Raw genomic sequence first — 14,782 nt, 5'->3', positions numbered from 1 at the left:
CGGACAAAACAAACACGTTGGCGTGGATGGAATCAGTTTGCACGTTCAGTGCTGGTTTACGCATGCGAATGTATAGCATTTCTTTTATGAGGCAATCAAATTTATCTCTACATTTCGCGATGATGTGAAATTGCTCAATGAAGCGTTCAGGCATTTCGCTATTGTGTTGAATATTGTGTTGTAGGTTGTAATAATAAAATCGAAATTGACTTTCTAGTGTGCCCTTCTTCGAGCTCGTGCACTGCGTGTAAGTGACCACGCTTGTAGCCCACATATCCTGCATCACACAGGTTACAGACGATACATTGTTGGATGGCAATAGGGGGCTTAATTTCGTGTCGCTTTAGTTGTTGTTCAAGCTCAGGGCTTACAAGCACTTAAGGAAGGGATGGGTAGAGTAAAGGGTTTCTAGAAACTGGCCAGCGGTCACCTTATCGGGCATTACGGTAATTTTATATGCCTTTGCTTCAGCAAATCCCCGCTGATCAAATTTTCACTGAGGGGTTAAAATGAGAACTTTAACATCACTAACAGTCAGTGTTATATACTAGACAATGGAATAATGGTTTTATTAAATTTTCAATCTTCGGCTTTCACCCAGATTTTGGAATTTTACAAAACGATCGGGAAGTGATGTAACTTACGGCGTCAAAGCGACCTGATCACATGACATACGCACTGCCGTGCGAACAGTTGAATGAAAAATCAACCACAAGTCAGTTCAAAGTGCAACCTGGTCGGAAGTGTAATAGACGTTATACTTGTGGATATTTACGCTGCAGTTGTGAAAATACTGTGAAAAGCTTCTCTGAACTTCACGTGAAATTTACGTTGCACTGGTTGAAAAAGTATTTTCGACAAAATTAAGGTTTATGGGCCGGTCCTTGATGTGGAAATTCGCCAGAGATCGGTGGGCACTGCCGCTGGATTTAGTTTTCTTTCTCCTGCACTGAAGTGGCACTAACAGATGACGTATTTGCAGTGAGATACGGCTGTTGTGCGGCACCGAGCGAAGGAAACGATCAATAGCGGCCTTTATGGATTTCATCGATAAAGTTTTAAGGTAAGTAGGATTTATGAATGGTCTCTCGAAATTTTGCAGTGCTCGAAAAATTAGGCTTCTACTCGGAATGCTCGCAAGATTTTTGTGGGTGCTTGTTTACTCGTGCTCACATGCTAAGTGCTCACATCCTCGGTTTTTAGTGGGGAAAGTTTTTTGAGAAGTGTTCTTGCTGCCCCCTCGCGCCCGCCCTTCGCCCCCCCGCCGTCCTCCCCCTCTCTCCCCCCTCCCCGCGCGCGGTCCGTCTCCCCCGTTTTCCCCAAAATTGGGGGAAAAACCATATTTGGCAGCCCTTTTGAAAACGCGCGCGCACAGATGACGAGTTCAACTACGCGACCGTGTACTAAAGCAGGATCACCGGAATAACTTTAAAAAGCCTATCTTTGCAGTCAGTGTCTGCTAAAAGCTAACCGGCAAAACAAAAATCGCTATCCGTCAACTATTCCTAGTATTTTGTAGCTGTTTATTGAATTAGTTTTGGATGCAATTGAGCACAGTTTTTTCCTTGCATTTATTCGCGCGCTCGGTCGTATAGTTAAATTCGTCATTTGAGCGAGCCAGTTTTAACCTAGCGCGCGCGTTCAAAGCAAGTGACGCCAGTCTCCTCGCTTCTGATTGGTTCGTTCTGAGCATGCGCATGCAAGTTATCCTGGACTCTCTCTTCGCGTGCCTGGGTTCAACCCCTATAAAGGGCGCATGGAAGAGAGAGTTCAGGGACTGGACTACCTCTGCCCCTGTAAGTGCTGCTCCCTCGTAGAGGGGTAAATACACTTAAGACAAGAATTCAGTACTTCTTTTGGCATTTCTGTTAAAAACTTTAGTTGGTGCCATTATTCAGTTAAGGAAACGTTGTTGTTGTTACGTAATCTTAATCACTGCATAAAATCTCGATCGAAGTTAACATTTGAAATTTTGCAACTTTTAAGAGAAACGGCACTGATACTTCTGAACTTTGTAGCTTCTTTGATGTTACTGGGACCGCATTGTCCAGCATATAATTTCCTGTATTTCTTATTTAGATTGCTCACCGAATTTTTTTTTTTGTCGACGACTTTTGGCTTTCCGCCGAAAAATTTTTAGCCCAGTGACATTTTCCGCACTCATGTTAATAAAAAAAGCATACAGTGTGTATTGTCTTGTTAAAAAAAATGATTGTAATATTCTAGGTTATCTTGTTTATTTTTATAATCATCGAGAAAACAAAACTAGATTCTTAAGTGTTAACTGAATTTTATAAAATAAGACCCTGTTTCAAGTTTTAGGCTAAAACAGGTTTTTAAACGGAGTCTAAGTGGAAAGTCATAGCTATAGCCTAACAGGTTCTTAATCACTTGGTTTTTATATGGGGATTTTACTGTGGGGGCATTTTCTCTTGGTGGGGGTTAATTCAGCTCTTCCTGTAAAGGTAGGTAACATGAATGAACACTTTTGAATTCCCATGAGAGCTCAACCGCTCACTTTATTGTTCAAGTTTTTTAAATTGAATAACAAATTGAGCGGTTGAGCTCTCAAGGAGACAGTTGTCAAGCAGGCAGGTGACGCGAGCTTGTGCATATTGTTCTGATATAGCACTTTATTCTAAAAACTGTAATAATTAAACTAAATGGTCACTCTAAAGCATATTTATACTAAGAGCATTCTTTTGACAGTAAAATGAACAAGAAAGAAAAAGAACAGTTTTGTTTGAGTGGGTCGCGCACGTGACCGAATGACAGATGTTAAAACTCACGGACAATTAAATTAATTTAAAGAGCTGGTTTCTCCAGCCTGTAGTTAATTTATGTACGTGCGTGTAGACTGGAGTAACCATGGATCTTTAAATAAAGCGTGTATATACGCATGTTTGTCTCTATGATATACGTGATGTATTTCAGCATTTCAGCATTTTAGCATTCACAACAGTGTCAACCTGCATGCCAAATGATGTCTTCAAATTGCGGTTTTCTACTGTGTAAGCTGATTGGCGGAGAAAGACAATAAAATTAATTTATAAACAATTCCTTTTTGCCATCGTTTTGACTGTGTTCAATATTTAATTAGGCTTTTTGAAAGATGTTCAATATTACCATGTTCAATCAAGCGTCTCTCTCGCTGTTAACCGTTAGTGATTTAAGGAGAACAGATACGGAAGCCGTGATTTGAAACAGACGTTATTAAGGCACTCCAAAGAAACAGAACAACAAGTGACACGCTAGCTTGAATGTTGTTTCAAAACAAACCATGATAATACAAGCATGGCTTTAAGTTAGATACAAACTATTCGTTCAGAACGCAGTTCTATTTCCCAGATCTTCATTTTGGTGGTAGACTAGCGCTATCGAATTGCGCGAAAGACGGAACAATCTTCTCAGGTAACGGTTGTTGGTACACGCGATGAGATATGGGTAAAATACTCACTCGAGCCGAACGCGCGGAGACCGAGTTTCCGAGTGTTTTGATGGCTGCTTCAGTAACAAACATGGCGCTGCCTAAATCACCTCAGGCTTGGCTAAAAGGAAATGGATACAAACATGACACAGTTCCTGAAACACAGAAAAGTTTAACTCAGTGCGATTTAAATGACGATACACAAGCTGTGACTCCAACTAAGGAAAATACGATCGAGGAGTACGTGAATGAGGACTCTACTGAGCATGGAAGGAAGCGAGAGGTGGATTCGCTACCACTTGAAAGGTTGGTCTACAAGTGTCTTTCTTTAAATCCTTCTTACTACTCTAAAACCCTTCTTACTACTCCTGGGTGCCTGAGAGGGTTTTTGATTTATTTGCTACGAAGTTTGTAATAAAAAATACCCTTCCGCCAGTCACACAAGGTTGATCGGCCTGTGCAACAAGAAAGTCGCATTTTCCACGACGCTGGCGATGATTCAGTCTCAGTATGCATTATAATTCTAACTCAATCTTCGGTTCAAAAGGTATGCTCTTTTAACTGCTTTTGAGGAAACAAAATGTGAAAAGTAGTCGGACACTGTGCCAACAGAGCAATTTCTAAGACTGAGTACCGGAAGCTTAGGAGTAAAAAGAAAGCCGGTCTCGATACGGTCTTATTTAGCTCCGCACTGAAACTCTCTACTATAATGTTGTGCCACCCGATCATTAAATTGTGGCATCTTTTATATTGAAAATCGATAGGAAGAAGAGATATCACAAAGGTGCACAAAGTGTCCATAATTCTTGACCAGCTGGCTAACTATTTAATAACAACAAAACGTTACATTAATAGTGTGTCGAGGTCTTAAAGTTATCGAAAATGTCTCATAAGTGCTAGTAATTGACTCTAGAAAAGAAAACTACAAATTTGAAAAAAAATCGGCAAGCTACAAGTTCAAAATAACTACTTCCTTTTCAATCCAGCATAATTTACTTTCTGTTTGTCCATAGATTGCGGTATTACTTTCAGTATTATGGTCCGTGACAGTGACGTCACAAATAGCGTGTAAATCAAAGGGATTAATGATCTCAAAGGCTGGTTCTCATATAATCACTCCGATCATTTCTATTGCCGTTGTCACTTCAAAAAGTGGTTTTCCGATCGGGACGATTTTATGAGAACATTACACAGACGATCGCTTACGTCCGCGGCGATTGGGGCGATCACAATCGCTTGGATCGCCCGTGATCTATCCAGCGATCGGTCGATTTTACGAGAATTACCTTCACGTAGGAAGACGATCGAAGCCATCCAAACTGTACCCTGGGTATCAGAGGATTTTTATCGCGCGCGGTGGATACTTCGGCGGCCGAAGGCTGTCGCCACGAGTGGCGAAGCCGCGAGAACGGACGGTCACAATGGGTCACAATGCAGAGATCACCGACACCGGAAACCGCGCAAGAAAAACCGCTGGCACTCAGGGTATCCAAGCTGTCCCATGGTGCATCAATACTATCCAGAACGGAACGGCCTATACAATCAAAATTACCGCCAAAACAGTAAAACCATGACACCTTGTTCATGGAAGAAGTCCAAAAACAACTTTTCGAAGAACTTTATTTATTAAGTATTGATTAGGTTGAACATTTGGCACGGTTCAAACTCTTCCTGTTTTTTTTTTTTTTAATCCAAAAACCACTTTTGCGATCTAGCTCTTTCCCTTTTTCGCAGTAAAACTGCAATCATAAGAAAATAGGAGGCCACAAATTTTCCTCTTTCATTGAAGGCCGCCATTGTGTTGGATCTGGCAATTAAATGTTTGTTTTTCTTAGGCCTTTAACGCGCTCTTCGCTCATACCAGGCGATCGGGACGATTATATGAAAACTCCCTCATAGCTAACAATCGCTAGCATCGCCTCTGATCATCTCAGTGCTTACAAACAATCGAAGCGATCAAAGCGATTATATGAGAACCAACCTTTTAAGTTTACTTTTGTTAGCGGCTTCTAATGTCAGCGATTTATTTCTGAGCAAGATCTAGAAAATTTTACAAAAAAAGTGATATCGTGTAAACCAGTTTTTCATGAAGACACTAAAGAAGATGGAAATAAACGTTTAGACAACATTTGCATTGCCCGGAAGGAACAAAGTTACCGGCATCCATTTTTTAAAGAATCTTTCAAGACGACTATGTTTATTACATGTTTTATTTTTGTTTTTCTTCCTCAACGAGTATTAAATTTGACCGAGACAATTTTTAGTTAGTAGCAAATTTAGCCATTTTCGCCCAACTCGCTAAAATTAGTAGCCGCTAACAATAGTAACTTTAAGGTAACTTACTGGTAGCTTTTTCACGCGCTAACAATTTGTCTCACTCATGTTTACGTGAGTACTCTCGTTGTCAGTTTTTCAGATGACTGGTGGAACCATTCCATTTCCTGTGAGGAAGATTTTCAGCCTTACGATTTAGATCAAGCGGAGGAGCCGCCTTATTGGTTAAACTATGAACCCACGGACAACATTGCTGATGAAAGGGAAGCCAACACCTGCTTCAACAATACTAACTCCGGTACCGAGAGCGATATCACTGAGCAAGATACAACTTCTAAACTACTTCACGTACAGGGACTGAAGGACGAAAACAACACTTCAACAAAAACCGAGGAGAAGATACAAAGTTTGAGGGCCTTACTGGCAGAGCAAGAAAAAGCAATTAACCGACTGAAAAATGAGAGTAGGGAAAGGAACTTTGAACCAAAAGAATTTCTGACATCATTAAAGGAAGATAAGGGCTATTGTTTAGGTAAACCAGTGTTCTGTGAAAATGAGAGGGATGTTTCCGTTAAAAGTCATCATGATCTAATAACATGTAAGAATGGTTTCTATAAAGTACGCAACCGATCTCCAACATGTAAAGGTCGAAAACGAATGGGTACAGAACGCACCACTCTGCCGAACACAAAAAGATTTCGATATAATTTTCGAAAAGATATACCACTTGACGTTAACAGTTATTTGGATAGGAAAACTGACGAAACAGTTACCCTTCTCAAAGAGAAATTTACGTTTGAGTACGTGAAAGCAGACATTAGGAAAGAAGCTTTTACACAAGATGAATTCCTGTCTTTTCTTGGACTTGTTAGAACTGCAACAAGGTGTCGTCAAGAGATGGTATAAACATAAGCTGGTATAATTTCCATCAACAGAGAAAGAACAATAAAGGACGAGAACAGAGGAAGAAACAGCAGTAGAAGAAGATTAAACCACTGACGGAGGAGGAAACCATTTTTTATCTTACGTAACTTTTGATAGGACGTCGCACATGCTTCGATCTTATCCACAATTTTTATGGCGGGACTTTATGTTTTTGATGTCACATTTACAGATAGTACTTAACATGACATATAATATTTATTTCGAGCGACGCGCGTCCAGTTACTGCGTTAAAAATGGCCCACGAAAGAAGAAAATTTGCCCATTCGAATTCTTCTTGCATACAAAGCTGAGTGGAAGATGCATATTTAAAAGGAAGCGAAAAAAGAGTGAAACTCTACAAGAGCCCTTTTAGCAAGTCATCAAAAAGATGCAAATGAATAACTTGAAAGGGCAAACACAAATGAGTTGATGTCCAAACCTGTGTAATAAAACTCACGGGGGCGATAATTCGAACGAGGCGACCATTTTAATTTATTTCATTTGTTCATTGGAGGGTTCGAAGAAATAAAAGTTAAGAGAAAATAAGTGGTGAAAATTTGCTTGGCAAAATGGTTTGTGTTGTTTCGTTCGGTTACTAGAGCCGAAGAGTTCGTAGTTTAATTGCTAATCTAATATTGCATATAAAATAAGACTGGCAAACAAATTTTCTAGTTTGACTTTTCCCCTTTGTGGATGGAGCTCCGACAATAAGCCCTCCCTTTCTGGATGACTGACTGATTAGTATTTATTCATTTACACAACGACAAGGAGAAATTAAGGAGCTAAAAACCGGCAACAAATCACTTCGTTTAGTCAGTGACCAACTTGTAGGTTGCTTACCAGTATAACTCTTACCAGTTAGCTCTGACAAAGAAATGAAAAAGAATGTTGTTTTTCAGCCCCCGAGACAACCTTATTGTCCAATCCCTTGGTATATAAGATCCTCGAAAAAAAAAATGGAATTTCCGAGTTCTTTACAGAAGTCGAACCTATGACCAGGCGGAAATCGATGGAGCGTTATGGTTTCAAATTATTTCCTACAGGTCATAGGCTTGACTCCTGTTGGGAGAACTCGGAATTGTTTTGATAGTGGATTGCAGTACACATGACCTGAGTGGCATGTCAGAATATTGTGTTCAACACGGAAATAATCTGTAAATTCTGGTAACGCGTGCAGCTACGCACAACAGAACATTATTGATTTGCTCATGTCTACAAATGTGGTCTTTAGTAGACTAATTTGGGCGGAAAATCTCACTAAAATTAACTTTGATTTTTTTAAATAACTGCGCGAAGAAATTAATCAGTGCGCTGTCCGAAAATTATCCTGTCATGTTCTACGTTAAATGATTGTCCGTGCAAGTGATGATGGCATGCGAGACATATTATATCGCGACGAGCTTGGCACAGTTCTACAATGCATAGCACTCCACCCATTCGAGTTTTACAGGATTAGCAATATTGGTCACGCGCCCCTCACAAAAATATCAACTTTATTTTTTAACACTTACAAATGAAAACACAAATAATTTTAGTAATTACAAAATGACTTATTTCGATGCTGCAAAATCCAACAATTTTTGAAAAAATTAGAACTTCATTTGCTTGATAACAAAAGGCTTTCTTAACACACAGCGAAAGGGGATCAGGATAATTCACATGTTTAGAAACAATACTTTTCTTTGGTGAAAAACGCAAATACATCCGGATAACAAAACTAATCAGCGATTGTTATAAACTCTGGATGGGGTGGCCTAGCACCGAGGGAGGCAACAGGGTTCGTCGTCAATCTGACTTTTCCTTTGGTCACCATGGGCGTATTATGGTTTGCAGAATTTGAAAGCCAAGAGCTCCTATCAGGTTGACCAGATAAAAAAACCTAAGTGTTGTTAAGAGGTCTCCTTCTCAAACCAACTTGAAACAAAAATTCGTCTTGGCTTCCTTGTTGCAAATAACGCAGATCATTGAGATCTGACTTTCTACTGTTAGCTTGCTTCATAGTACAAGCGTCTTTTTCGTACAGCGTACCAATCCCTTCTTTTCTGCTTGCCTTGCCCTTGCCCTGGCGAGCATTGAAGATATCAAATGATTTGATCACGTGTCGACAGATGTCATCCAGAGTCACTTCACTAGGATCGGCTTGTTCCTTGGCGTCATGACACTGGATACTCAATTTGTTGGTGTCTGATTCTTTTTGTTTCTGTACGAGATCTTGAAGTGGTGCTTCCAGGCTGTCTTTTGCTAGTTTACCTTCTTTCTGCGTTCTTAGCTTAGCAAGTTCTTCTTCTTGTTTTGCTAGCCTGGCCTTGAGAGACGTTATCTTATTTTCTCGATAACTCATGTCTAACGGAATATTAACGCCACCGTTAACACTACTACAGCTCACGTATTCTTTTCTTTCGTCTATGTTTTCTTTCATGTTCTTGTTCAGCTTTTCTTTTTTCCTCCAATCGTTGTTGTTCTGGTCATTTAAGTTCTGTTCACATTTGTCAAGATTATTGTCCTCATGGTTGTTAACGCACGAGTTTTCGTCCATTTCACCTCCGATGAAATCGTTGTTGTTACAGCCACTCTTGACGCAACCAGTGTTTGGGCTCTTTTTGATGTTTCTTTGCTGGTTTTGAGTTAGGCGTCTACTTTTACCCTTCCTCCTATTACCAAAAACACTTTTACGTTTGCGCTTGGCTACTTTTCTTTTCTCTTCCATTATCACTTGTGTTCTCCTTTGGTTGATCGAACTCGCTTTGGTTGTCTGCTTTCACGTTTTCCTCGGAACACCTTTCATCAATACTTGTTGATCCATCAAGGACAGTGCTTGCCTTCGTTTCTTCCTCGTCGCTGATTGTAAGATCTACAAAGTTATCTGATACCAAATAAGGTTTCGTCCGGGAACTGGTACATGGGTTAGAATCTTGAATTACAACATTTTTAGACGTCTTTGCAGTAGACACGTGACCATTCATTTTCGACGTTCCCTCTTTGCCATAGGAAAACACCCTTTGGTTGTTTCTGTTCCGATCAGATTCCTGTCCATTTGTCTTGTGGTTTGCTCTCACGTCATTTGACAAATTTTGGGAATTCAAACTATAGACTTCCACTATTTTAGGAAGGTTATCGTCCTCCGTATTCTCTGTTACAATGCTGGTAAATGCATACCCGTTTATGGAGATATTGCCTGTTTCCGTACCTTTTCTTGCATAGTGTCGGTATTTGTTAGCGGTATCTGCTTTTAGTCTGGACGCTGTATTCTTTGTCTTTGTCACTGGGGTAGTCTGGGGAATCATTTGACCATCACAGTAGACAGGAAACTGGCCGAGTAGTTTGCACTCTTTTTCAATTATCTGTTGATATCGTTTGGCCACCTCCTGCCATAGAGGATCATCGCTCGAGTACCTATAACAGGAAATAAAAAATAGTAGAATGATCAGTTAACAGGAGGCGCGTCGCCTAGTGGTCAGTACATCGTGCTCGAGATATAGAGTTCAAGCCCTGGGCAGGTCCTCGCGTTACGTTCTTAGAGGACGACGATGAAAAAGACATTTGACTCACGAGCAAGTTTCTTATCTTATCTTAATCTTATCTTAGCAGACGGTATCATTTGGACACACTGAATCTGAAGGTAGCCTGTGATGGACAAGCATCTCTCTTCTCTCACTCTTTGGGGCGGGGAGAGAGAATCGCTGAGAACGAGGTTGATTCTATCTAAGGGGAGTAAGTAGTCTCTAGCGGAAGTGAATGGGTTGTTCTTTTGTAAGATATGTTTATAATATATCCATTCAAAGAACTACAAAAAAGTTATGTTTCCTAGATCAAGATGCAATAGAAATTGCAACGTTGTGGGCTTAAACACCAGATCTTGAACTATTTGTCGGGCCATCAGTTTGCCGCACAATAGCCTTAATTTTGTCGCGGCAAACCGCGCTAAGGTTGGGGTATAGGTAAAGTCTGTGTCCGAGCCATGAGGCTCATACAGCCGGAGCTTATTCCGGTTTCCGTAGCATTAAGCGACAGGAGTACTCTCCCCCCTGGAGGATGCTAGTCCATCGGAGGGTTACCCCCCAGCAGTAAATTCGCCGGTACCCATTTATACACCTGGGTGGAGAGAGGCACTGTGAGAGTAAAGTGTCTTGCCCAAGAACACAACGTAGCGCCCCGGCCAAGCCTCGAACCCGGGCCGTTCGACTCGGAGTCGAGCGCGCTAACCATTAGGCCACCGCGCCTCTCAACTTATCTAAAATCAAGATGGCGCCACTTATTGCTGTTTTCAGTAAAATGCGAAGTCTGAAATTCAATCCTCAACCAAAGGTTTACGCTTTTTGCTGCCGTCAATCATCTAAGCGGACCTCTCGGGAAACAGAAGTTCACTTCAATCGGGTCAAATGGTCAAGTCTTTCGGTTGTGATTGGTAGATTTCGATCCATTTTGTTTGTTTCTGTTTTACATGGTTCGTTAGCTGTCGCCATATTAAATTATGATTGACGGCAGGGAAAACGCAATCGTTTGTTGGATTTTGAATTTCAGAGTTTGCATTTCACTGAAAACCGCAATAAAGCTAAGGGGGGAAATTTGACTTCATTGTTTGTCATGATTTTGCTACGGATGATAAGGAGGCACCGCAAGAACTACAAAGAAATATCGTGTAAAAGATGGATAAGCAGACGATACCAACAGGGCGCATTCAACAACCGTATTCAAGAACGGTTGTAATTCCGGTTACCTGAAGAAATTTTCAAGAAATAGAACGCTTTCTTATTGTTCTATACGACGCGACGGAGCCCCGACAAATTGCCTTGGTCCACCGCACGCTAGCTTACAAGGCCCGACAAGACATTTTGAGATCAACCACTGCCAGATTTTGCCCGAAAAGGCCCGGTCTTGTCGTAGACTTCACCGCACACTAACCGAAAAATCGGCTACAGTCGAAGCTCTCGTAAGCGGACACCCTCGGGACGCGAAAAAAGTGTCCGTAACTGGAGCTGGCCGCTTACGAGAATGGTTCTGGTAAGCGGCCACTAGAGGTATAGTGGATAGATGGCCGCCTTATACAGGAGCTTGCCCAGCTAACAATAACCAGACGGACGTAGATGACGACAAATAAAACACTGAAATATGGTACTGTAACTTCTGTTAAATCATTGTGACGAACAGCGATGTGAAGTTGATTGACAACAGAGGTTGATACTGAGGTTTTTTGGGGGCCCCCTTTCGGGGGGTTAAAAAAAAAAAAAAATTTAAACGTAATCTCTGAAAATGTCCGCGGCCGCTTACGGGAATGTCCGCTAACGAGAATGTAAAAAATACAGAGTTTGTATGGGAGCTAAAACGGGAGTTTCAAACATGGCGGCCGTTAGTAGAACTGTCCGCTAACGAGAGTGTCCGTTACTGTGCGGAGGGCTTTGGCAACGTTATTTTGTTATTTGGATCGTCACGCAGCGCAGCGCTTCTTGCCGGCACCACAAGGAAGAAGCGTTGCGTGACTGCGTACTCGACGGCTGCGAAGGAAACAAAGCCATCCGCCGTGATATGACAACGAATGTGATTGCCGGGCATTCTGCTTACATGTGACTGCTGAAAGTGAATGGCCCCGTACATCATGCGAACCACCCAAAACAATACCCGCAACAGCACAACGCGGTTACTTGGCGAAGAAAACGCTACTCCATACTAGTTAATATTGTCTATTCGAGTCAATAACGCACAATATAAAAGTTGAAAGTATCTCCCGCAAATACTTTGCTCGTCTCTAAATTGTTGGACCTTCGATCAAAACAAGGCGACTCATTTTCATATCAAATACGAATTGCTTCGCGACAAAATTAAAAACATATTTAAGCCAGGCGACAAGGAGTCCATGGACTTCGCTTTGTTGAATCGGTGAATGTTTTCTCAGTATAACTTCCGATGCCGACAAACACAGACTATAAAGAAGATTTATGACGTCAGCTACACTGGAGTCAGATATGTTTATCGCAGGTCATAGGTCACATGGTGGTTAAACTAGTAAATGAGATACAACTCGGCATTCATTGCAGTGCTTATAATAATTATGCCAGGACCAATGCTTCGCCATTTTTAAAATAATCATACAGCATTGTTTTATCCACCGAAAGAATCGATTTTGCCAAATACAAATGCAAAATTCGACGTGCGTGGATAGGAAACAATGCAATCATTGGATGACAATGGCAAAATCAATCATTCGTAAAATATGACCCCAGCGCGCCGCGTCCCACCTTTTCTTGGACCAAAATCATAAGAAGTTTCGAAAATTTTCCACACTTGGTGAAACGGTGAAAATACGAACAAATCAAATTACTTTGTTGTATTTTAAGTTTTTATACACGGGAACATGGTCAAATGTGAGGACTTGACCACATGTCAAAGAGGTATTCACGTGGTTTCAATTCCGTTTGTAATAGAAGCGAAGGCGTCGCCCTTGTGTTGGCAGCGAGATTGTTTAAATTCCACGAAACAAATTTCGACAAAGTTTCGGCAATTGAATTACGTAAACTGAAGTGATCGAGGGGTCGCGCTTGGGCGCGAGGGGATAGCAAACTGTTATTTCAGGGTCGATATTTAATAAATTGACTATATTAGCTTATATTGTGGTCATTCTTTCGATTCTTGGCAAATATAGACGCGATAGAAGCTAACGTCGCCCTTGTGTGTGTTCGCAGCGAGAATCATAAATCAGTTAATAAAGGCTTTAGACTACTAGTACACAAGGCGCGATGTTTCACTGATGTTTGACACATTCGTTTGACCTTTGTGTATATGTCGTCCAGCGTTGTATGGCCGTGAGTTTCAAGCAATTGCGGTAGGAATCAATGTAAACGTTCAGGTCGACTACTAATTTTGCTTTTGTCTCTCTGAAGCCTGAAATCAAAGTATTCGTATTTTTTTATTTTACTAATTAGCTTGGAATACGATAAAAGCACGTGTTACGGAATAACAACTTCCATTGGTGAGGCTCTGTACCGCATGAATGACCCTCACCGGCGCGCAACTGGCCCTTCGAATACAGTTTAATATTTCATATATACACAGACACGCTATACCAACCTGTCAATTACAAATCCAGAATTATCAGACGAAACCTTCTGAATCGGACCGGCAGCACTAAAACCGTTATTGGCAGGTATACTTGCATCTGGGTTGTTTGCGCCGCCATTTTGAACCGCCATGCGGGCATCGTGACAATCAACTCCTCGAGATGACATAATGTGGAGGTTGCACTTCAGTTTATCGCTGGGAAATGTGAGGTGTTGGTGTATTTGTCTGTAACAATCGTCTTTAGCATCAACTGGTCTTGCTACCGAACACTACTTGTAACAGCTGAACCACTCGTGTCGGACGTCAGACGAGCCGAATAATACACGTGAATACCGTGTGAATAAAAACTGAAATATGATCAACTTTCTTCGCATTGAAGCGTTGCGAACTTTGAACTGTTGTTACTTCTGCTGACGTAGACTCAGGCGGGTGGTTAATGTTCACAAAACAGCCCGCATGTCGAGGCAACTCCACAGATACGCCTTTGATACTCCCGGAAGGAACTTTCTGACCTCGTGGTAATATTTACGATATGTGCGGTTCTATTTTGGTATTTACATAAGCGGATGGCATCAATGAAATGCAAATTTCCCCGCTTTTGCGACACGCCTTGTTTTATTAGACATAAAACTGATAAAAGCCTTTAGATCATAATTTGCTGACCATCTTTTGCTGGGAAATTGATTTTACCCCACTTGTCAGCTTTCAGTGTAGTTCGGTTGCTTTCCTAAACTGTGACAAATGAGCGTCGAATTATGGGAAGAAATCATGTGATATCAAACTGAAACTGATCTTACTTCTTTTTGCTGGCGATCGCACGTACGGTAGGAAATACGATGAAAACCGAAACCGCGAACTGATTCATCGTGCGGCCTGGATACCATGTCAGCTTTTATAAGCATGTACCTGAAACAACGAAAACAAAACACCGAAACGAGCGAAACTGAAACCGCCGAAACGACCAAAACGAAACAAAATCACTGAAATAAGTAAAAAATAAAAAAACAACACTCCGGTTAGCCTGAATAACGCTCAGATTAGCCTGTTTACAGTTAGTTCATAATAATGGTATGGGTTTTTGCTTATTTCGGTGATTTTGTTTCG

At 41.2% G+C, this 14,782-nt stretch overlaps 1 protein-coding gene and 1 pseudogene across 2 annotated transcripts; one reads left to right on the top strand and one right to left on the bottom strand.

Annotated features, from left to right (window-relative positions):
* Nucleotides 1-3,120: 3,120 nt before the first annotated feature.
* On the top strand, nucleotides 3,121-7,181 carry LOC144653049 (uncharacterized). Its single transcript, XM_078512962.1, has 2 exons — nucleotides 3,121-3,733; nucleotides 5,836-7,181. Exons 1-2 carry the CDS (start codon nucleotides 3,441-3,443, stop codon nucleotides 6,605-6,607), a joined length of 1,065 nt encoding a protein of 354 aa, XP_078369088.1. The 5' UTR covers nucleotides 3,121-3,440; the 3' UTR covers nucleotides 6,608-7,181.
* A 930-nt stretch (nucleotides 7,182-8,111) lies between these two features.
* On the bottom strand, nucleotides 8,112-14,307 carry LOC144653048 (uncharacterized; annotated as a pseudogene). Its single transcript, XR_013570658.1, has 2 exons — nucleotides 13,688-14,307; nucleotides 8,112-10,018 (listed from the first exon to the last, which is right to left on the bottom strand). The product of XR_013570658.1 is annotated as an uncharacterized LOC144653048 (transcript).
* Nucleotides 14,308-14,782: the final 475 nt, after the last annotated feature.

This window comes from Oculina patagonica, chromosome 5 (assembly GCF_052425735.1).
Source record: "Oculina patagonica isolate OP01 chromosome 5, crgOcupat, whole genome shotgun sequence".
NCBI lineage: Eukaryota > Metazoa > Cnidaria > Anthozoa > Scleractinia > Oculinidae > Oculina > Oculina patagonica.
The sequence above is the reverse complement of the archived record's forward strand: the minus strand, read 5'-3'. Positions and strand labels throughout refer to the sequence as shown.

Coding starts and splice junctions, on each gene's coding strand:
- LOC144653049 (XM_078512962.1), top strand. CDS start 3,441: ATGGGTAAAATACTCACTCGAGCCGAACGCGCGGAGACCGAGTTTCCG. Junction 3,734..5,835: donor GATTCGCTACCACTTGAAAG/GTTGGTCTACAA, acceptor TCTCGTTGTCAG/TTTTTCAGATGACTGGTGGA.